We start from the raw sequence: 24,488 nt of genomic DNA, 5'->3' as shown, positions 1-24,488 counted from the left end.
TCGTTACCTCAATTTAAAAAAAATAGTTTTTCTTTTCTTTCTCTTTTCCCTTGTCCTGTTCGGCAGCTTGGACAAACAATATGATGTGATCTAGAACCTTCTGGAGTCAGAACAGTTTTTGCTCTTGAACAGGAAGAGACCTGGAGTCTCCTCCTGTTACTGCTTTATTAGAAGTTGGCATGGCTGCTGTACACGACCGGGGGGGAACGCTCAAAGAGAGAGAGAAGAGAAGAGAGATTGAGGGGGGGGGGGTTGGGGGGGGGTAACATACAATACCCTTGTTTGTGCTACATATATTATTTGCAGTTATCATACTGATCCAAATACTTTCCAACTGTTATTGGATTAAACCAGCCTGAGCAGCTCTATCTAGACACTCACATGATTTCTTAGATTAACCAGCCTGAGCAGCTCTATCTAGACAGTCACATGATTTCTTAGATTAACCAGCCTGAGCAGCTCTATCTAGACAGTAACATGATTTCTTAGATTAACCAGCCTGAGCAGCTCTATCTAGACAGTAACATGATTTCTTAGATTAACCAGCCTGAGCAGCTCTATCTAGACAGTAACATGATTTCTTAGATTAACCAGCCTGAGCAGCTCTATCTAGACAGTCACATGAAGCAGGAACATGAATTAACAAAGAGGCAACAACAAAAGAGGAACATGATTTTGAGAGTTTGAGCAAATGATGACAGAAAACAAGCAACTTCATGTTACCGTTGTTACCTCAAATTAATAAAGCGAGGGAACGAGATAATAAGTCGTTCCCTCAAATTGATAAAGCGAGGGAACGAGATCATTTAATAATTACCTGGAGTAATATTGTAGTGACGGTGGAGCCGGTGTTGTGCTGTCACACTAAGTCAGCTGGTGGGATCTAGAATCTAGAAGCAGTTTTTTTCAGGCTTTTCATGGTGACATCATTGTAACTATGGAAGCGAATATGACTCAAAAATCTATTTGAAATGTATTAATAGAAATGCTTTTTCATTTTAAGATTAAACTGCATTTTTTGACTCATAAATAAAAATTAATGATCAATCATCCAAACTGCATTTTCATTTTCTTTGACAAGACTGCTTATTGTGTGCCTTAATTAAAATGAAAAAGAAAATTACGTTTAAGTTTTAATTTTCAAAAGATGTCCCAGCAAATAGTGACCAAAATTACACATTTGAAAATTAAAATGCATTAGTAGAAATGCTTTTTCATTTCAAGGTTCTGGCTGCATAGTTTGACTTAGAAATAAAAATATTAATGCATCATCCAAACTGCATATTCATTTTCTTATTCAGGTTGCACATTTTGTAACAGAACTCAAACTAAAACCTAAAGATGGAATTGCTTTTTCGCTTTCATGTTCGCCGCGCAAAATAAGGCTCAAAATTCAATTTGACTTGGCATTTCCAAGCGGCGCAGGAGAGTGACGTCAATAGCCGCTCTCGTTCCTCTGACTGCCTCGCTTCTGAATGGTGAAACCAGGAAAATGAGAAAACAGCATGGCAGAGGCGTATTGTCAGATTCTCTCATAGTGAGGGAACCGTGCTTGTTCAGTGATCTGCTCATGTACTGTAAAGTTGTGCAGTCACTGAACGTACAGTCGCCGTTGAACGTACGGTGGTTGTTGAACGTACCGCGGCGGCTGAACGTACGGTGGCACACACTCGGGGCTCTTCCCGACAAGCATTGAACGATTCAGTGAACACGTCTTTTTATTAAACTGATTCATTCAGTAACTCTAAAGAGCTGCTTTGCCCCTCATGTCTCGTCTCTTGCTCAGGCTCAGACATGCACAGCGCCTCCTGGTGTTTTAGATGCGCAGCATATTCAGAAGCAGTAAAGCGGCCTCTGACGTCACTCGCCCGCACCGCTTGGAAATGCTAAGTCGAATTGAACTTTGATCCTTTTTTTGCAAGCGAACATGAAAGCGAAAAAGCAATTCCCTCTTTAGGTTTTCTTTTGAGTTCTGCCATAAAATGTGCCACCTGAATAAGAAAATGAAAATGCAGCTTGAATGAACTATTATTAATTTCATTTATGAGTCAGATAATGCAGCTATATCCTTGAAATGAAAAAACATTTTGTTTTTCAAATTTGACAATTCTAAATGCATTTTGGTCACTATTTGCTGGAGTGTGTTTTGAAAATTAAATCTTCATCATCATTTTCTTTTTCATTTCCAATAAGTCACAGAATAAGCAGCCTTGTCAAAGAAAATTAAAATGCAGTTTGAATGATTGATTATTATCCATCCATCTTCTCTCTCTTATCTGTTTCTGGGTGGTGGGGGTGTCAGTCTGAGCACCGTCACCCAGATCACATTGCACCCATTAAGAACCTTCCTGCAGGTGGTGAGCCCACAGGAAGGTGACGCCCGGCGTGGGACATGAACCCTCTACCTTGAGATTAAGAGATTATCGTGCTCTACCAGCTGAGCTGGCCCGGGGCTTGATTGATTATTAATTTTTATTTATGAGTCAAAAAATGCAATTTGATCTGAAAATGAAAAAGCATTTCTGTTAATACATTTCAAATTGATTTGTGAGCCACATTCGCTTCTATATGTAACTAACTTCACCTCCAGGTCTTGTCTGGTGTTCTGACCGCAGGCTGAGGTCTGCATGAGGCAGCAGGGGGCGCTCCGCTACGAGACGCTCCACAGAACTTCTTTATGATGAAGCCAGACCTCTGGTTCCTCAGGAACTACTAAACAAACTACAAACTACTGAAAATGAAAGCTTGGAGTTAATAGACATAAAATGAACCTTTTTAATGGCTTCATGTGAAAGAGAACTTTAATCAGTGTTTACGGAGGTTGCCATGGAAACAGCTGTAGAGCTGATTCCTCCTGATGTTGAAGCATTTGATTCAGACACGTCCAGAAATAAAGTGAAAGGAGCAGAAATTCACTATGGAATGCCCAAATGTTGAAAGATAAGACCCAAACTATTTAATTAATGATAAAGAGGAGAGTCATGAGAATTAGACCTTTCTGGACCAAGGAGAGTTTAACACGTCTGTATTTCACATGTTTTAGTTAGAAAACACCAACATCTAATGTGCTCCGTGGAAACGAGGCTTTTAAAGCTCCGGAAGAGCAAATATGACGGGATGGAGGCGACATTGGTGAAAAACTATTATACGAGGGAACGAGATTTTTTTTTATTTTTATATTTTTCTATGGCCACACCGGGGCTCCATAGAGGCGTAACTCTTCATTAGAGTATTGATTTATATCAAAGTTAAGTCCACGGTACACGTCCAGTGAACGCCATGGTGAGAGTTAACCACTGTTAAACAGTTAGTGGAGGACCGGGGGTGCGTTAACTTTAATGTCAAGATAACACCTGGGTAAAGTTGACCCAGTTTTGAACAACAAGATAACAGTGCTGTTAAAGATAACGGTCGGTTAAATGTATTTAACGGCTGGTTAAACGATGACCCAGTTTTGAACCACCGGGCCCTGAGGTTTATTCCCTCCATCCGTGAATCTTCTCCAGGGGCACCATCTTCTCCTGCTCCCATTCTGTGTTCCCTATATCCACATGCACAGGCCACGTTTACACAACACTGTTTTTTTTGAAAAATTTGTTTTTCAAAACTTGGCTGTGTGAATTTGAAACTTTCATGAAAACACAAAAACAATGCGTTATCACCTGAAAACATTGTCATGTAAACAGGGCCTCAACCAGGCCTCTCCATCTTGATATCTAAAGTGCTCAATTTGTTAAACATTTTATACAAAAGACACAGATTTTATCCAAATAGCTCAGCTTGAGTCCTTTCAGATGTAGCTGGTATTAAAAATACAGATTAAACACAAACTAATGCATGTTCGCCGTGAGATGCCCATTGTGAACTGACTGCATTTGGTTTTTATTCAAATGTCGTTGTGTCATCCACCTATTGACAGCCTGAAGGAAAGCCTTGCTCATTTCCACAGTCCGCTCTGCCCACTGACTCTCCGGTGTATTTAAACCAGTGAAGCCTAAAAATACACACTGATGAAATATTGTGTAATGGCTATTTCATTACACTGCTCCAGCCAAACATGGAGGGAAAAGCAGAGTTAGTTTCATGTTATACGCATATGGGGTGGATGCTGAAGGTGTTTTGTTGTTGTTTACAGAGCAGAGGGCCCGTCCTGACTGGCTATGGAGTGGTGTTGGCTTCAGACTGGATGACAGGGTCTACAGGGAGGACGGGGTCGAAAACTTTCTGAAGCAGCAGCGAGTGTTTCCTGGACGTACACTGACTGGCGGTGACGGCGCAGTCAGCTGACCTTCTCTTTCTGGACACTCTTCCCCTCCATTTTCTGCCCCTCCCCCTTTATTTTTTTGTTTTCTGTCCTTTCCCTTGCTCCATCTTTTTTCCTTTTGTTTTCTCTCAGCCCCCCCAAATCCTTTGCTTGTGTACTGTTCTTTCCTGTGGTCTTTGAATTCCTGCGACCTTTCACCTGCCTCCCTCGGGCTCCAGCATGAGCTGGCTGAGCAGGTTGAACCCCCGGGGTCCCGGGAGTCGGCCGGGCCGGAGCGTCGCCCCCTCCAGCCCCTGCACCGCCGACCCAGAGACCTGCCTCATGGTGTTTGAGAACCACTGGAGACAGGTGAGCTCCCAACATGATGCCTCGCTCTCCAGTTTGATCAACAAGTGTCCATTAATTCTCATTATGGAAAAAATCGATATTCATGCCTGTTTGAGAGAATTAATACTATTAGACTTATGTGCACATACTAGAATTGTATCCTCCCCTTTTCACAAGGCTAATTGAGGTAAAGAAAAAAGGTTTAGGAGATAGAAGCTTCTTTTTTCTGAGATAAAAATAATAAAAACTTGTAATTAAACAGCAGGTGATAAATATTTTGTCTCATGGAAATGTTTTATGATAAACTTTTTTGCATTCAAATACAAGCAGAAATGCGTCCTCATGCCGCGGTCAGTGTTTTAATGGTGGTGAAAACGCTCATAAAAGTATTTTTTAGTTTGAAATTTATGGGTTTTGCTGCTCATGATAATAGATTTCACCCAGTCATGACAAAAATATTAATAGTAATAGATTATGATATGTACGCTTATAAAAAAAAAAAAAAAAAAAACTTTATGTTTTAATTGTTAAGTAAATATTGACTTTTCGTCCGCAGTGGACAGCAGAGCAACAAGTTGAAATGTCACGTCTCTGTGAATGATTATCTGTCCTGAACTCGACCTGTGGATCTTCACACATTCAGTTGACTGTGCCATCGTCAGTCAGTGTATTTTAATAACTAACATCCAATCACTGATTGAGAGTTAGTGATTAATAGTAAGTTACTGAGCCTCGTCTCTCCCCAACAGTTGGAAATACTCTGAGGCAATCCAAGATATGAGGGATTTCAGTTGTTCTACGTCTTGAATGACCATACCGACGGGTCTTGACTATGTTGAATGTGCTGCAGATAAGATTGCAATGAATCTAGAAAAGATCAGGCCCATACATAAATGCACAGCTCACATTTATTTATACAGTTTTAAAAGAGCCGTGTCATATTTGTTTTAAATACAGTCTTCGGCCTATTTCTCATGCAGATGTCCTGACTTGCTGGTTTCAAGCCCGTTCTTGTTGTGCTGATGCTCCAGCTCCGTCTACTTCTCCCAAAGCACGCCATCTCTGCCGCCATCTCAAGCATTTCAGATGGCAGCATTTTAAAGCTTTAAACCATCAGTGTCAATTACATTTTTACTTCATTTTAATCCTGAGTGGACCAGACTGGTAAAATATTACTATAATAACCTTTAAATTTACACTTCAAAGTTTTTCTTTGTTGTGGTCACAGTGTGTGTCATGAAGTTATCTATATTTTTGTAAGATCAAACAGTTAGTATTGAAAATGATTACAATCTCTACAAAGTCAATTTTGATGAAACATTCTGGTGCAAAATACAATGAAATGTCAAAATAAAACTTGTACAAATCCTTTATAACCTCCTTGCTTGGTGGGACCAGACTGGAGCCTCTTGGTGGGTTTTGGCCCTCGGGCCTTATGTCCTCTGTTGGAAAGGGAGAGCGCAGAGTGACGTCAAAATCATCATCTACCCTGTGCGCTCGGCTCCGCCCCTCTGAGGTTGACAGCACGATCTGCACACCGACTGCTCATGCTCCAGAGCTACTGGGTTCTTGTGTGAGGAGATCCTCCGTCTCCCGTCTGAACAATCACAATTTAAATAAAATAAAGATCCAGAGGCTCAGAACTCCTGAAGTGAAACATAAACTACTTAAAGAAAGGTGGAGAACGCCGGGCAGCAGAAGTGGAGTTAGTTTCAGGATCGTTTCGTTCCGTTATGGATCGTTCCGTTACGTTCCGTTCCGTTATGGATCGTTACTTTATGGAACGTGATGGATCGTTACATTGCGTTATGGAATGTTATGAATCGTTACGTTACGTTATGGAACGTTATGGATCGCTATGGACCGTTATGGATCGTTACGGAACGTTATGGATCGCTATGGAACGTTATGGATCTCTATGGAACGTTATGGATCGCTATGGAACGTTATGGATCTCTATGGAACGTTATGGATCGTTACATTGCGTTATGGAACGTTATGGATCGTTACGTTACGGAACGTTATGGAACGTTACGAATCGTTACATTACGTTATGGAACGTTATGGATTGTTACGTTATGGAATGTTACGTTATGGAACGTTATGGATCGTTGCGATATGGAAAGTTATGGATCAGTCTGTTACGTTACGTTATGGAGCGTTACGTTATGGATCGTTATGTTACGTAACGTTATGGAACGTTATGTTACGTTACGTTATGGAACGTTATTTTCCGGAACGTTATGGATCGTAATGTTACGTTGCGTTATGGAACGTTATGGAACATTATGTTAAGTTAAGGAACTGAGCCCAGAGTGGAGTATGGATGCAATCATGTAGCACCCGTGGCCTGCGCACGGTCTGCAGACACGTAATGTGGAAATCATGGAGGGGCTGACGGAGAGGCTTGTTAACAACAACATCCAGCCCCTGTGGCTGGCTTCTCATTCCCTGGTATGGTCACCATTGTACACACGAATGGCTCAGGTGATGTACATACTTATGCAGAACTCAGCAGCTGAATATTAAAGACATGGCAGCCCTGCTCTCTCTAACTTGTTTCCAGGAACAACATTGTGTATGTTGTGAAACCTCTGCTTAATTAGTGATTCACACCAATGTGTCATCCTTCATCACCCACAAAGAGGCTGCAAAATCTTATCAGCAGCAGCAGCAACTTCCTCTGTGCAGTAGTCCTGTTGCTCAATAGATTTCTTGATAAGTGTTGATAATGTTTAATGTTTGCATCAGTTTATTCACAGTGTAATTAATGCTTGTCAGCAGGAACTGTTATTCTTAATGTTTTTGAGTTCTCGCTGTGCGTGCATATATTTACTCCAGTTTCTTTACAAAAACATGCACCTGAGGTGAAGTGGAGACACAATTGTCCACAGTAGTGATTCAATGCGAGTGTCTCTTTGTGTTTACCAGAATGTTGTTGGCTCCAGTTCATCGTGACCTCTGTTGTATCAAACGAAATAGAAGATCGATCAATGGCGACTTTATTTAGTGGTTGTTGGCAGTTTGTTTTCTTTCAGCTTCTATTTCTGTCACTTCTGTCTTGACATTTGCTTTCTGTTTGTATAAATTTTTGTTTTCTATCATTTTCATTAAGTTTTTTTTCTCCAATTCAGGAAGTTTCATAAAATGTACTTACTGTCTTCACAATTGCAGGGAAATAATGTGGCCAAATAAGTGATTCCAGTAGCAAAACTGGTGGCCATGTTGTGAAACGGCTACCAATCAGGCAGATTCGATCTTTAATATAATATTAAGGATTTTTTTTTCCCACTCATCCACTGAACTAATTTTTCCATGTTTGTTTTCAAGTCACGACAAAAACAAATATTGTATGCAGTGCATTGTGGCTGTATATGAAGATGCTCTGAAACCATACAAATACAGATGAGGTCTGAGAGTGTTGATGAAGAATAGTTGTGAAACTTACATTTCCCTTTCCCCAAAGTGAAGGAATGATTTTGTAATTACACGTAACCTTCCTCCTCACTTTCTTCCCTCAGGTGTCTTGGGTGCTGGAACAGCACGAGACGTCCTCCTCCAGCGACGATTTGACAGCAGTGAGAAACCACACCGACCAGATGCTGTGTCTGCTGGCAGAGGAGCGGCCGGCCGAGTGCTCGGACGGCAGCACCACCATCAGATCCATGGGCCCCATCCTGGAGCTGGTGGTCACTGAGAACATCCTGGAGCACCTGGTTCAGTGGCACTTCCACCGCGGCCTGGACCCCGACAGCCAGGGGGCGCTGCTCAAGCTTTTCGAGATGCTCATCGGTCAGTCCCAGCAGCCTCTGCTGCAGCACACAGCCATCCTCCACCCGCTGCTGAGGCTGCTGGGAGCTTGTGGTGACTCAGAACTCGGTTGTCCCCCGGTCCTGGAGAACAGTCTGGTGCTGCTGCTCAATCAGGTATAAAGGAACTCTGAGTCTAAGGCATATGGCATGTGTTGTTCTCTGCACACGTCTGTGTAGTTTCATTACAAAATCATGCAACGGCGCCCTCCAGTGGCTCGGCATACTAACTACATCATTGTCTCTGTGTCCGCTGCTGCAGTGGAAACACTCTTCTTTTTTTAACGGATTAGGTGTTGTTACGTGAAACGTTGTCGTGTAAACAGGACCTTAGAAAAATGCATTGTTTTTGCGTTTTCATTTCAGAAAAGTTCAGACTTTACATTACAACATTTTGAAAAGGATGTCCGTTTCCATGGAAACCGCAGAAACACTGAAAACGATATAGTTTTCATGTAGGGCTACTAGTGGGTGCAGTCATTTGTTTTTGTAATGAAAGCACACACACTATAAACAGTAGCGATGGGAGAACATATGTTCTTATTGACAGACGACCAAGTTGGATTGTTATTAGTAGTGACTCTCAGTTATGATGCCACCAAGTCCCAGGAGAATATTTACTGGGAGTCTACATAGAGATGGAGCCTGAGCGTTTTCAGACACTTGCGATCTTGCTTGTTTTCACGGAGACAGAGTAGGAGCATTTTCAAGAAGTTCCACCTTTTGGAGCGATTTTCAAAAAGTGTTTTTCTGTGGCTCCAAGTATTGTTGTCGTGTAAACGGACAGCCAAAACGCTACGAAGGTTTTGCTCTTTCCATTTGAAAACCTTGTCATTGACACAGGCTCCTTAGACTGTTGGGAGATCTTTCTTTTTTCAATTGTAACCACATGTACGTTTCTTGCATTTGGAGGATGAGCGGCAGAGCTGGATTTGTTGGCTACATCCATGATTATTTTCTCTCCGTGCTAAATATGAATATTCTGCTAATTGTTCTTTGTGTAAAAAGAAAGGAGCTCTTACAAAGATTTCTCAACACTTGTACCAAGTCAATCACAATTCAAGAAAAAACTATTTTGTTATTTGTCATTTCATTTCTTTCATTTCATTCATTCATTTATTTATTTAAAAGGGACCGTGTACAATTTAAACATAAATGTTACCATTTGATGCATCGTAGCAGATTTAGCCGGAGGCTAATTCACATCGGCAGTCCCGTGGCAAGTAAAAGACAATCCTTTCATAACAAAGACATTCACAGGACAATGTTTAACACACAGAGACGCATACCAAGACATGACACAACCCATCCATCCATCAATCCATCCATTGTCCACCTCTTCTATCCGGGGCCGGGTCGTGGAGGCAGCAGTCTAAGCAGGGATGTCCAGCCTTCCCTCGCCCCAGACTCTTCCTCCAGCTCTTGCGGTGGGACCCCAAGGTGTTCCCAGGCCAGCCGAGAGACATAGTCTCTCCAGCGTGTCCTCGGTCTGCTCTGAGGCCTCCTACGGGAGGGACATGCCCGGAACACCTCCCGAGGGAGGCGTCCATGGGGCATCCGAAACAGATGCCCGAGCCTCAGCTGGCTCCTCTGGATGTGGAGGAGCAGCGGCTCTACTCCGAGCTCCTCCCTGGTGACTGAGCTCCTCACCCTATCTCTAAGGGTGCGCCCAGCCGCCCTGCGGTGGAAACTCATTTCAGCCGCTTGTATCCGGTGTCGGTTTAATTTGATTATTTTAGGGTTGTTTCATTTACAAGTGGCTGAAATGAAACAATCCTAAAAAAATAAAATGACCCCGACTTGTCTGGGCCCACCCCCACATCAACCAGTCAAGACAACATTAAAAATAGTAAAATAAGGCCCATGCTGGACCAAAGAGAAACATGACATTGATCAGTGAGTGCAGTGCTGGCTGCTTTTCAGATGTTCTTAATCTCCGTTTTAAAGCCCTTGATGGTGGAACACGTCCTTATAGCGTCGGGCCGCTTGTTCCTCTGTGTACTGGCCTTCACTGCCTGTCCAAAGGTGGAACAGCGGAATTGTATAGTGCCGTCATGCAAAGAAGCAACTCTGGTTGATCTTCTGGACTTTATAGAGCGCTGGAAGACAAAGTTTTGTAAACAGCCAGGAGCCATTTAAAATCTTGAAAATCATGCATAAGTTTGAGAAGACTCTGAAATTATCGAAACTTAGAAAGTTGTATTGCATGAAAGGTTTTTATCAAAGACCTTTAAGGCTTGTTTGTACACTGACTCAAGGGGTGTAATGCAGTTTCTCCAGCTTGTCCCCAACAGGTCATACAGTAGGACAAGTCGGAGAAAATTCGAGCGTGCATAAATGTCCTGGCTGCTTCCAAGGAAAGACAAGATCGAATATGTCTGAAGTTAATCGAGTTATATCAGATAGTTTTTGTCATGCTCTTAATATGTGCTTTGGAATCTAGCGTTACCCCTGAATATTTAAGATCAGACACAGTGTTTATCTTCCCCCCTCAAAGACCATGTCTGTAGCTGGGGTGGTGATTTTGGTTTAGGAGAAGAACATGGCTTTTGTTTTATTTATGTTCAAGCTAAGGCTGTTTGAGCATTCAGCCACAGACACTAATGCTTAGTTAGTTGCCAGGTGACTGATGGAGCAGTCATTTATGTCTTTTCATTTACGTATTTTGAGAATAGACTCATGGCTATGTTATAATTGGTGCTCTGCAAATACAACTGACATAAAATGCCAGTAGTAATGGTTTAAATGAATTGTGATTCTAATTGCTCGATCATAAAAGAACAAAATGAAATAACACTTTAGAAGAATGGTATTCTCAGAAATACTTCATTATGCATGGAACCAGTTATATGATCTAAGCAAGTATCAATGTTGCATGTTTTTTTTTTTAGTTTGTTGTTGTTCTTAAAGTAATCTCTTGTAATCCTGAGCAGGTCTGCGTTTCCATGGCTCGTCAGCCGGTGGTCCTGGAGATGTTGTTCCGGGCCGCTCCGGCCCAGCAGGGCTCCACCAACCTGCTGATTTTCTCACTCCTGGTGCCATTCATCCACCGGGACGGAGCCATCGGACAGCAGGCCCGAGACGCCCTGCTGCTGGTCATGTCGGCCTCAGCCAGTCATGAAGCCGTGGCACAGTACATCTCTGAAAACTCTTACTTCTGCCCGGTAAGTGGAGGCGCTTATGAAAATCCTTAGTGAGGGTGTTGAAAGTTGAGGGTCCTGACCATTTTCCCCTGAAGCTTTCAAGTAAAAAGGCTAAACTTTCGTTGACTCCCCGTCCACATTGTCCTGGGACTTGGTAGTTTTAGAGTGGAGAGTCATCATAAAAACAATCCAGCTTCATTTGCATGTGTGGTTTCACTGCAAAAACAAACAGCGCCAAGTCCTGCCTCTACATGGTAACTACATTGTTTCCTAGTAGACTGACATCGGTATTAAGACTTTGCAGCGTAAACGTGAAACTTTTCTGAAACGAAAACGCATAAATGATGCGATTTCACTTTGTTGTGTAAACAAGCTGAACAAGGCTTTAGAATCCTGTATAATGTCTGATCATTATTACAGTGAACCTAAAGTCCCACTTCAACCATCATAGAAAAGCAGGAACTTTACATTAAAAGCAATGGGAGTGAGTGTCTTATTCTGTGTTCTTCTGATAAGTGTAACCACATCAGAAACGACAGATTCAGGCCCCATTAGAACTCTGGAAACCCCTCGTCTGGGTCCCGGACAATTAGCTTTGGGACTGTGGCTGCAGATGATTCTTTTGATGATTTCAAACTTTTCTCCAGCTGTACAGTATTCATTAAAAACCAAAGGAGCTTTGTTTTCATTTAAAAGTTTTAACATTTATTTGTGTGACTTCTGAGCCAAAACCAAAGTTAAAACAAAAGCATTTGTAAAGTCTGAATAGTGGAGCTCGCTCACTCGTCGTCGTGAAGCTATTCATTATTTTGTTCAGTTGTTATTAGTTCATGACTTCCACAGGGGCAGAGATCCAGCCGGTTGGTCATAGGTCGTCAACACCCTCAAGGTCTTTTTCAATTATGTGTCTTATCTGGGGTTTGTCCATCATTTTGAACTTGAATTTCTTCTCTGGATCAAGTTTTTATGGTGGGGAGTTTTGCACAAACTTGCAACATCTTAGTCTCTGATTTCAGGTCAGTGTTATGTGAGTATGACCTCCTCTGTGATGTGAGAGCTGGGGACAGCTTATACTGTGGTTCATCTTCCATTTCATTTCTGCTCTTAAGAAAAGAGTGTATGCGTGCTCTCTCATTCCCATGCACCAGTGATGGTGTGTGGAAATGGAAGAGGAAGGAGATGACTATGCACTGTGACAGGCTGCTTGTCCTTATCTACACCCTATCAGCTTGGTCTCTCAGCTTCCTGACAACTTCTTAAATGAAGAAACCTACTGCTCGCTCCGACTTCACAGGTTTTTATAAAACATGGTGGGAATGGGACTAATTGCATTATAAAAGATTCTACCCTTTATGGAACACTTGGTATAAAATAATTGTGCACTCGGTATATGTGTTGTTGATTCATGTGTCAAATTTTAAACGATAGATGGATTTCACTTGTGTAGCTGCTATACAAAGAGTCCCAAGGTGCTTTACATCTTCAATCACATTCACCCTTTCATTTACATAAAGGAGATGTTTAGGATTCAGTGGCTGGCTCAAGGACATTTCGACATGTGGAGATGGAAACTGCAACCTTTTGATTGGAGGGCAGCCTCTCTACCAACCGATTCACAGCTGCCTCTGATCAACATGCAGATTTGAACCATTTCTTGCTTTAAAAGTTCCTGAAATGGGATGAATTTGTGATTGTCAGATGTTCCCTACAAACTATTAAGTCCTACTCTTCTGTAACATATTATTTCCAGAAGAGGAGCCAGTCTGTCTCAACCAGACACCACGTATTTGTCAGGCAGGGTCCAGCAGCTCATCACAGCCTGCCGTGATCCTATAGTGGTTAGTACTGCAGCAAACCTGGTTTGAATCCGGGTCATGGCATTTCTCTCTTTTATTAATAAAGCATGTCTATTCTATTAATATGATGCATTGGGCAAATCTTGAACATGAACCCACAGTTTACAGAAGAAAAATGCACATTGCCTCATCTAATCACTTGCTCATAAAGGGTTTAAGTTACAGTATGTAAGATTAACACAATACCGCTTATGTGTGAGTGACTTGCTGTGTTTACATGGGGTTTTATTTATCACTCTGACGGAGTTCTTTACCATTCAGTTCAGGTGCACCACATATCCAGTCAGTGTTTCAGTTCCAGAATGCCTTGCTCTGTAAAGTTTGTGACGTGCAGACAGAATCCAACACCTGTCTTCCAGGACTGACAAGGTTTTTTTTACTTAGATCAGTGGCGTCAAACATAAAGCTCTTGGTCTAAAACCAATCTAATCCAGCCAAATCACCAAGCTAAAATTTCAAAGAAAGTATTGATTTTTCTAAACAAATTTCTAAACACAAAACAACAGTGAGACCCGAGCCGAGATGGCGGCGATGCTGGCATGAAAACTATCAAAGTAGCATCAGCCTCAAAGCCTTGCTGTCAGGGCGAGGTGGTAAAAACATGCATGATGCAACAGCTTTTTTAGACATTTCAATGTATTTTGCACCAGAATGTTTCATTAAAATTGGCTTTATGTTGATATTGTAGTCATTTTTACAATGAATAGGAAAGCGATAGATTTAGTATACGCTAGTATAAAAACAAACCTTAGATAAATAAAAACAGGAACACAAACAATTGCACTGACTGCTTTAATCCAAGTCCGATATTTAAGGTTAAGGATTATGTCTGGCTATGTTGTTACATCATTTTGTAGCCGTCAGATATAATTAAAGAGCGAAGTTATGCTGATTAGTTTCCTGTGATGAGTTTGATATAGAAAGATTGATAAGTGGAATGTGTGCGTGCGTGCATTTGACTGTGAAGATCATTGCACTCATTCTTCAGATGTCTATCACTGTGGTCGAGACTTTATCTTCACCCCACACACACACGCACACACACACGCACACACACACTTTCTAAAGAGCCATCTCTGCTCATCTTCTTTCCAGCAGATTCAGTCTGACCTACTTGCAGCTAAAAAGATCCAGTGGAGGTGGAACTGAGGACTCCTCTCAGCCGGAGTCTTGCTATTTTCTTTCAGTGCATGTTCACACGCTGTAATCAGTGTTGCTTCACATGTTTGGATGGAGCTGTGGCTTTGGATGTAGTCACAGCAGTAAGTGTCTTGATTTCTTTATATTTTTTAGGTTTTTCTACACAGTCTTTATTTCAATCCACCAAGCAACAAAAACATGCAGTTTCATGGATGTCCTCAGCTGCAGTGAAAAGACTGTTATGTAAATGCTTTTAGGCTAAGCCATCATGGCTGAAGATACTGGCGAGTCTCTTGCTTATTCATCCACTTTATCAAGGTTGCAGTAGGCTGGCTGTAGGCTGTGCTGTCAGACTGTAAGATAGCATTGATGTGTGTAATTTAGAGGTGAAACCATCATGTCTGGAGGTACTGGGGAGTCTGTTTGCTTATTCCAACACATTATCAAGGCTACTAGAAGTTGAGGTCGAATTATTGTGAGGGATATCATGTTGTGAATGTGTGAAAGTCGTTTTTTATTATTAAAGCTACATGAAGTAATGTTTCCAACTTGAAAGATTTCAATAATCCTAAAAATCTATACAATTTAAAGACATAAGTTATTACGGTATTTTACGACATCGCCAGGGTTAGACTGAACTTTCCACAGTTCCTTGTAATTTCACTTTGTACCACAAGATGGTGCACTGACCAGCTGTTGTAGTACAATGTTGCTGAGACCCGGCTGAGCTTGTCGAAAAACTCCAACTTGGGAGCCGTTCCAATCACCAGACACGCAAACCGCAAAGAAAGTTTTTTGTTTTCACCCCTGTACCTCCTCCTCTCCTCAGGTGTTGGCGACGGGCCTCAGCGCTCTCTACTCGTCGCTGCCCAGGAAGATTGAAGCCCGAGGGGACGACTGGCATGCCCTGCGGCGGGAGGACTGGATGGGCGTGTCGTCGCTCGTGCTCTTCATGAACTCGCTAGAGTTCTGCAACGCCGTGGTGCAGGTCGCCCATCCTCTGGTCCGCTCGCAGCTGCTGGACTACCTCCACAACGGCTTCCTGGTGCCCGTCATGGGCCCCGCCCTGCATAAGGTAGCAACATAGATGCTGCGCAATAATATTAGGGTGTAATTCTTTCTCACGTCTCCTTGAAACCGTGTCTTTGTCCAAAAAAACAGCAGCGTGTGAAATAATTGACAAGGACAGAAAGACGAGGTTCATGAACTTTTATCTAAATATACTCATCAAGATAGAAAAACATAACAGAATTAAAGCTGCAAGCAGCATTGGATGGGACCTCGCGCCCCGGCCCGTCGGGGTCGGCCCAATCGCGGCCTCTGGCCCAATCGCGGCCTCCGGCCCCCATAAATGTTATTCACATGAAAATCACACAGGTTCCTCCACGGGTGTCTCTGACCTGGAATCTGGTCTTATCTCACATGCTAATCTGCTAGGCTAACTAGCTTAGCATTAGCATTAAAAAGCATGCCATCTCAGAGTGTATTACAGAGCAATCGTGTAACATGATTGTAACTAACTTCTCTTCCAGATCTTGTATGGCGTTATGACCGCAGGCTGAGGTCTGCATGAGGCAGCAGGGGGCGCTGCTATGAGACGCATCATTAATATTTTCTACCCACAGAACTTCTTTATAATGAAGCCAGACTTTTGGTTCATCAGTAACTACTAAACAAACTACAAACTACTGAAAATGAAAGCTTGGAGTTTTAGCCATGAAATGAGCCTTTTAATGGCTTCATGTGAAAGAGAACTTTAATGTAGGAGTGTTTACGTATGATGTCATTGTCCCTCATCCCGGTGTGTTAACAGTTAAATATGTGTCTGTGCACAGTGACGTGTCTGTTCAGTACAGGATGTTGCTCTTACCGGGTCCACACCTCAGAGGTTCTACTGGAGTCAGAAAAAGTTGACATCAGCAGAAACCTCTTCTCGCTACAATCAGAAGTTCCTGAAAATCGCAGAGCCAGTTCTTAAATGAGCACAGCCAAAGAACCGGTTCTTTCTCCACCGTTAACGGAGCCAGTGAGAGCTACGTCACTGCGTCACTCCAAAACGTGATACGTCACTGATTTCCACAGCCTCATCCAGGAACCAGGAGACGGACTGTATTCATAGGTTCCATCCGGGTCGCTCCATCTAGTCTGACCTGAACCTCAGACGTACCAAAGAACCAGAAAACATTACGTCTCTTCTTGTCTCTATTGGTGTTTTTTCACGTCCGTCTTGTTTTAGTCCGGAGCCCCAGAGTGGACATAGAGGGGAATAATAACATGTGTATGAGTTTGGGTCTTATTTTTCACCATTCCAACCTTACACAGTGAATTTCTGCTCCTTTCACTTTATTTCTGGACGTGTCTGAATCAAAAGCTTCAACATGGAGGAATGGAGGTGTAGAATGATAGAACGCTGCTCTGAAAGCTGTTTCCATGGTAACCTAGGTAAACACTCTGATTAAAGTTCTCTTTCACATGAAGCCATTAAAAGGCTCATTTTAGGTCTATAAACTCCAGCTTTCATTTTCAGTAATTTGTAGTTTGTTTTTTAGTTGCTGATGAATCCAAACTATTCATTATAAAGAAGTTCTGTGGTTATAAAATAATATTGGAGCGGAGCGCCCCCTGCAGCCTCACACTGCCTTGCTCAGCGGCTGCAGCTCCTCAGCCGGCGGTCAGAAGGTGAAACAAGACCTGGACGTGACGTTAGTTATAATAATGTCACCATGAAAAGTGTGAAAAATAAACCACAATGGAAAACTGCTTCTAAATTAGGAGCACGGCAGCTTGAGAGCCGTGGCTCCGCAAACGCGGATTAAATAATCCTGTTCCCTCATATTATTAACTTCAGGGAACGACTTATCTCGTTCCCACGCGTTATTTTTATCTTTTTCTCAATAACCACTCTGGGGCTCCGTGTTCGCTGTAGATTTCAGAAAGCCGGTACAGCCTCGCTTCCTCCTTGTAGGTAGAGATACCTCCAGAGATACCTCCAGAGATAACTCCATAGATACCTCCAGAGATAACTTCGCCCCCAGCTGATGACGCGTCGGGTCCCAGTCTGGCTCCTCTTTGGTCCAGCAACGAAGTGGGACCAGCATAGCACCAGTTTAGCCCCTGATAGGCCGGGGCTTTGGAGGTGGAAAGACAAAGAACTGGTGCTAAGTCTGGCCCTGGACCAGAACTAGAACCTGGTTCTTTCCGTTGGAAAAGCCCCCAGAGAGAAGCACCCAGCGGCAGGCAGCTCTATGCTCGACTGTGAGGGAATGGAGAGCCACGGCCTCTTTATGATGCCTCTAGTGGAACCCGTGGTCGCGGCCCACCTCCACCTGACGACATCGCTGTCCTCAATGGGTTAGGGTTAGGGTCCACCGTCCCAAACAGTGCAGACCACTTTAAGTCCAGCCTGACAGATAAGGCATACAGGGCAGCTGCACTGACCATCCAGACCCTCAATGCCACCTCCCTCCTGATGGTGTACCAAGCTGACCTGGAGGAGGAGATGATGGCAGTGCAGAGCCCGGAGCTGTGGGAGGCGGTGTGCATCATCACCCATCACTGCCTCCAACTGCAGAAGGTGGCGATCCAGTCACAGGGCAGGGCGATGGGTCTGATGGTCCTACAGGAGAGGGCTCGCTGGCTAAACCTCACCACCCTGTCCACCAAGGAGAAGGAGGACCTCCTTGACACTCCCATAACAGCCTGGGGACTCTTCGGCACTGCAGTCGCATCCATGCAGAAGAGATGTGAGGAGAAAAGGCGTGAGGACAAACCCCTGAAGGTGTGTCTGCCACCCCTGCGGCCCACCGCCAATCCTTCGCCATGGCTTGACTACTCCCACTTTTCAAAATCCCCAGGCTGTCCAAGCTGCAGACGGCGCCCTAAGCCCCGCTGAGAGCGAAGCATCCGAAGGGCCCGTGGCAGAGGAAGGCTGCTCCACAGGGGGGAGCCTGGTCTGATCAGCCGCCACCTCCGACCACTCAGGTGGTCAGGAGGAAGAAGCGACTGACCTGATAACCCCCAAGAAGTGGGGAACGATGCGGTTCAGCCCCCTTCTCTGGCTTTGCTCATTCAAGCGGCCGTGTTCACAGAGCTCGGTTCTGTTCGGCATTTTGACGTCGGGATGTTCGACCCGGTCCAGTGCCCCATGAAGAGAAGCAGAGACCGTTCAGCAGTGGGAAACCTCCAACAGTCCACAAACATGTCTCTCATGCCTTTCACACTGTTACACGGCATTAAAGTTGTCCCAACAACCCAGGCATAATGCCGAGGGTGCAGTTGAAAATAAAAATTAAAATGAAGTCACTCATTACCTGGAGGGAGTGACTCCTCCTCCAAGGTTAGACCAGCCCACACCGAGTGTCATTGCTCGCGCATGTGCAGTACCAAACGAATGGCACTGCTGCTCTGTGCCACAAGAGGGAGCTGTTGCTCCATACATGACAGTGGCCTGTACGCCCGCTGTCACTGAGAGCAGACAGCTGGGCAGAATGCACAGACTCAGAGTGGGTTATGAGGACAATAACCAGAGGATACAGGCTCCAGTTCGCTATTCAGGGGAATAATTCAATCACAAGCTCAAGGCAACGCTGCTCGCATTCTACTGGAAGAGATTTCTTCCCTTTCAGAGAAAAGAGCAATAAGAATTATCACCAAACACAGTCAGAGGATTTTATTCAAGATATTTCCTGGTTCCCAAGAAAGGGGACCGCAGCACTGCTACTCGGAGACCTGGGGTTGTGCAAGTAACCTTAAGTTTTTCACCCCTGACATAAACTCTGAGTGGCTTTCATTAAGCAGAATAATTTGTTGCTGTGTGTGGAGCCACATGTGGTATTGTTCTGTAACTGAAGCAGGATGACGTGGGACTCGTTCTCTTACAGATGAGTCAGATTAGGAATCAAAAACCTTTGTTCTCCCTCACAATTTGAACAAAAACTCTTACGCTTTCGTTGCGGTCTTAGACATCTAAGACCGCAACGAAAGCGTAAGAGTTTTTTCGTTGACGTGGTTTTCTTTGTGTGTTTTTTTTTTTTAACTTTGCTGTGATCAGCAGTTTTTCAAACACGTGTCTGTGTGTTTGTTTGTAGTCGTCTGTGGATGAAATGATCGCCAGCACCGCCTACCTGGACCTTTTCCTGCGCAGTGTGACGGAGACTTCGCTCCTGAAAACCTTCCTGCGCTTCATCCTGTTGCACCGCCATGACAATGACACCATCCTGGACACGCTGCTCACCCGCATCAGCAGCAATTCCAGGGTTTGTTCACATGTACAGTGCATTAATATGTGTGTGTGTTATGAAGCCTTGAGGCTGAGTGGGTGGTGTGTGGGCTGAGAACAAAGACGGAATGAAAGTAGGAGAAATAAGTATCAGGGTTTTTTTTTTTTAGCACATTAGAGCTTTTTTTTTTTTTCCAATGTCCTGATTTGATTCTTGATTGCACTCTTATTATATAAGTGGAAATAAGCCACACTGATATGTTTCTGGGTGATGTCACACTCTCCTAATGAATGCACTTTATTATGAACAATGAAGAGTTAAAATGGAGATGCATGACGAACTCATGTTGACTTTGCTCTTCAAAACATCTGCAGGATTTTCTGTTCAGTTTTTATAACAAAAAAGAGGAAAAGTAGTGGAGTGACTCACTGCACCATCTTGTGGAACAACGTGGCATGACGACATTAACTGAGCTGCACCTAGCTGGGTAGCTCTCGTAATGCTGTCAGCATCAATCTGATGCTTAATTTTTATTTGTTTTCTAATGTTCTGAATTAAAAACATTACATTTTGTACCATTTAACGTCATGTTGATAACTTAAGTCATTCGTCTTTTTCTCATATATGTAATAACCTAATATATTAAACTAATATTCAAGGGCCTCTAACCAATGATTCAAATTGAGTTTTGTTTCTTACAAAGAAATTGTCTGTGAAGTTTGGAGGGCTCACGCCTGCCGTGGGTCTTTGGAAAACATTCAGTAACCAAGACTGAAAATGTTTTACCATCTGAACGCCGCCAGAAATGGTCAGACATTAATATTTTGACCTCTGGAACACAACCAAAAATCCTAATGGGGATAACTAGGGTCAGTTTAGAGAGACTGGCCAGATGAAATTACATTTTCAAACAGTTTAAGCAGCCTGCCTAAAACAAAGTAGTCTCCCTCTGTAATTTACTGCTTTCTAACCAGTTTCCATGTCTGTGTGTTGCAGCTCTGCATGGTGTCGTTGAGCCTCTTTAGGACTCTTCTGTCCCTGAACTGTGAAGACATCATGCTGCAGCTTGTTCTCAGGTCTGTATTTACATCTGAGCTTCTTTCCTAGTCTGGTTTTTTTATTAGTTTCTTTTAGTGTGCTGGACTAAGAAACTTATTCTTAAGGTCAATCAAGAAAAGGACAAAACAACAGTCCTGATATCATGTCAAAGACACTTTTATGACTTACTGCCAGTTTATCCTTCAAAACCAGCCTGTTTAGTCTTGCAGTACCAGTTTTGGACCAGAAGGTGGCGTACTGAGTGACTCGAAGTAGCAGCAGGAAGTAGAGTGAACACAACAGTGGCTGAATTGTTTGCCAAAGTTGAAAAATTGCTTGTTTCTGTATTCTACCAGTACATGGCACAACAAGTGTGTGTTTTCTATTGAGAGTTTTTGGAGAGAGAAAGAGGTTGACAGTGGACCTCTGTGTCAGCATTGGGAACAGAGCGATGGTGGGATCAGATAGAGGGGGCAGGCAAGAATGGAAAGAGAGCGGAATCAAAATTGGAGCTAAAACACGCAAAATCAATAAAAGACTGTGACTAGGAGGGGGATATTTCCCTTTTTGTTAAACCCACCAAGTCGCAATGAAACGAATACTCAAAACTTAACAGATCTCAGACCGATGGGAACTTTTCTTTTCTTTTCTTTTTAATTTTTCTTTTTTCAAAATTCTTGTATGTTCAATTTTAATTTTCAGAAAAAAGAATTAATATGGCCACCAACAAATTAGACGAGTAAATTTGCTTCCATCCATGGATATTATTCTCCTCAAGCAGTTCTGCATTTATAGTCGTGAGTTTATCACCAATGCAATAGTTTTTTTTGTTTTGTTTTTACCATATTCTTGTGGATTGGTTTTAGGAGAACAAAATGGGCAATGATGCCATTTAAAATGTTTGTGTATTGATTTTACTAAAACACAGTCTTTAAAGGTTACCAAAAAGCACCACCATCTTCTGGATTAATGGCAAATAATTGAACTTCTTTGTGTTTTTGCTCTCAGGTATTTGCTGCCCTGCACTCACGTCATGCTGAGTCAGCGTCGCGCTATCAGGGAGACCGATCTGTACGGAAAGTCAGCCGACAAGTTTCTGTCGCTGATCCCGGAGTGCTGCCGGGTGAACGCAGCCATGTCTGCTGAGCGGGAAGAGGACGGGGCGTTCTGGGGGAAAGGTGAGCTTAAACACTGGTGGGAATAACCTCAGACTGAAAAACTTACTTTAATGAGTGCTCCAATCCGGCGCGCCGAACCGCCACGCAAACTGTAAAAATGTCAAAGAAAGCATTGATGTTTTTTTTTCTTTACAAATTTCCTAAGAGTAGTGGACACAACACGACATTGAGAGCCGAGCCGAGAGAGTGATGCTGCGTCGCGAGAGAGTTTGTAAAAAACACTAGAAGTGTCTTGGACATTTCACTGTATTTTGCACCAGGTTTCATTAAAATTGGCTTTTATGTTGAGATTTTATTTATTTATTTATTTATTTATTTATTTATTTATTTATTTATTTATTTATTTATCATTCATTCATTCATTCATTCATTCATTCATTCATTCATTCATTCATTCATCCATTCATGGTCAAAATATGGATGTTTTCAGCTCGTATACTCTGCGCCACAACAAAGAAAATCTTCAAAGTTTAAATTTAAAGGTAGTTATGGCACTCCAGTCCACTCCTGATGAAATTTCTCTGTATATGGTCCCTGAACTAAAATATGTTTCACAACCCTGATTTAAAGGCATGGTGCAGATATTACAAGCCAAAGAAATCAGATTACAGTAATGAGTAAAATCAAAAACCTTTTCCATTGACACTGTCAATATCACTTTTAATCATAAATATACACAATTCTGGGCTTTTGTTGTTTAAATGCAAAAATAAGATGAAGGTATGTATAGAATTTACCTTATAATGTGTTATAAAAACTATAAAAGACAGCTCTCCTGCCAGTATAATTGATTCTCTTCATGGAAAATCTCATAAACAGTCTGTATTAAATGTTTTGACTGTGACGTGTTTGTTAAAGTTTCATGAGAATCACCCACATTCCATTTGCTTTATCACGTCGACCCCTTGATTTCTGTCATAGCAGAGCCTGAAGTTAAAGGTTGATGTGGCTCCTTCAGTCAGCCTCTGAGCAGGCTGAGCACTTCTGTTTAGGGAATAACTCCACTCTCATTTATTGTTTTGGGTCAACACTTGTTTCATGTTTTCATCAGTTCTGACAGCACGTGGCAGGAAAAGCTGCTTTTAATCTGAGTTGTCCGACAGCCCTCTGTGTGTGTGTGTGTGTGTGTGTGTGTGTGTGTGTGTGTGTGTGTGTGTGTGTGTGTGTGTGTGTGTGTGTGTGTGTGTGTGTGTGTGTGTGTGTGTGTGTGTGTGTGTGTGTGTGTGTGTGTGTGTGTGTGTGTGTGTGTGTGTGTGTGTGTGTGTGTGTGTGTGTGTGTGTGTGTGTGTGTGTCCCACATGAAACTAGACAAAGAGTCCATTGATTGGTGTCTGTTCAAATCAAACTTTATTTGTAGAGCACTTTTCATACAAAACAATGGCAACACAAAGTGCTTCACATTAAATAGAAAGAATAATGTTGACTGAAGTCGAGCTCTGGCAACCTACAAACTCTAAGGCAATGAGCAATTTCTCAGATGTGCTCCAGATTGTTCATTCTTTGATATGTACAAAATAACTGTGACCAATCTCAGAGCAGACCAAGCCTTTGCCCCCCCCCTGTCCTCTCAGGTGTCCCTGAAGGGGGTCCTGGATCCTGGAACACAGATTCAGTTTCAGGGTTTCAATGAATTTTGAGGCGCCGTTTGAAAACCCACCGTTTTTATGTTTTCTTTCAGAAAGATCTTGATTTGACACTGCAATGTTCTGAAAACGATGTCCGTTTACCCGGAAACAGTAGAACTGCTGAACATGAAGTAGTGAGCATACCAGGACATACAGTGGAGGAAATACTGTAATTAACTGGTCCCTCACTAATTTTGTTAGTTTGCTCACTGACAGAGAAGTGAACGGTCTATCATTTTAAAGGTCGGTTCCTTCTAACAATGAGAGACAGAATATCAAATAGAACATTCAGAAAACCACATTATATAAAAGATAGAATTTGATTTGCATTTTATCGAGTGAAAAATTTTGATCCCCTGGCAAAACATGGCTTAGTGCTTGGTGGCCAGCACAGAGGCCAGACACTACCAGGTTTGAGGTATATATCATACTATATCAAGAGGAATCTTGGTCCACAAATCATCTCCAAATCCTTGAGGTTTCCAGGCTGTCGCTTTGCAACTCTGAGCTTCAGCTCCCTCCACAGATTCTCTATGGGATTAAGGTCCGGAGACTGGCTCGGCCACTCCATTACCCTAATATGCTTCTTCTTGAGCCACTCCTCCGTTGCCTTTGGCCGTGTGTTTTGGGTCATTGTCGTGCTGGAAGACCCATATTCAGCGCCCTGGCGGAGGGAAGACGGTTGTCACTCAGGATTTCATGGTACATGGCCCTGTCCATCTTTCCATCCATGTGGTGAAGTCGTCCTGTCAATGAGATCATTAGCAAGCTCCTCCCGTGTAGATCTTGGCAGATTTCTCACCTTCCTCATGATCAGTGATACCCCCCCCCACCCCCTCCGAGATGAGATCTTATGTGGAGCCCAGAACGAGGTCGATTGGTGGTCATT

At 42.9% G+C, this 24,488-nt stretch overlaps 1 protein-coding gene across 1 annotated transcript in view; it reads left to right on the top strand.

The window, feature by feature from the left end:
• fhip1b (FHF complex subunit HOOK interacting protein 1B) overlaps positions 1–24,488 on the top strand; it is a 40,185-nt gene that overhangs the window by 6,980 nt on the left and 8,717 nt on the right. Inside the window, exons 2-8 of the mRNA XM_080478660.1 lie at positions 4,136–4,612; positions 8,113–8,517; positions 11,334–11,564; positions 15,369–15,614; positions 19,627–19,794; positions 20,755–20,834; positions 21,805–21,974. Coding sequence (XP_080334786.1) covers positions 4,484–4,612; positions 8,113–8,517; positions 11,334–11,564; positions 15,369–15,614; positions 19,627–19,794; positions 20,755–20,834; positions 21,805–21,974 — 1,429 coding nt within the window. The 5' untranslated portion in view covers positions 4,136–4,483. The remainder of the gene's footprint in view (positions 1–4,135; positions 4,613–8,112; positions 8,518–11,333; positions 11,565–15,368; positions 15,615–19,626; positions 19,795–20,754; positions 20,835–21,804; positions 21,975–24,488) is intronic.

This window comes from Lipophrys pholis, assembly GCF_963383615.2.
Source record: "Lipophrys pholis genome assembly, chromosome: 13".
NCBI classification, from domain to species: Eukaryota; Metazoa; Chordata; class Actinopteri; order Blenniiformes; family Blenniidae; genus Lipophrys; species Lipophrys pholis.
This window is presented reverse-complemented; position numbering and strand designations above follow the sequence as displayed.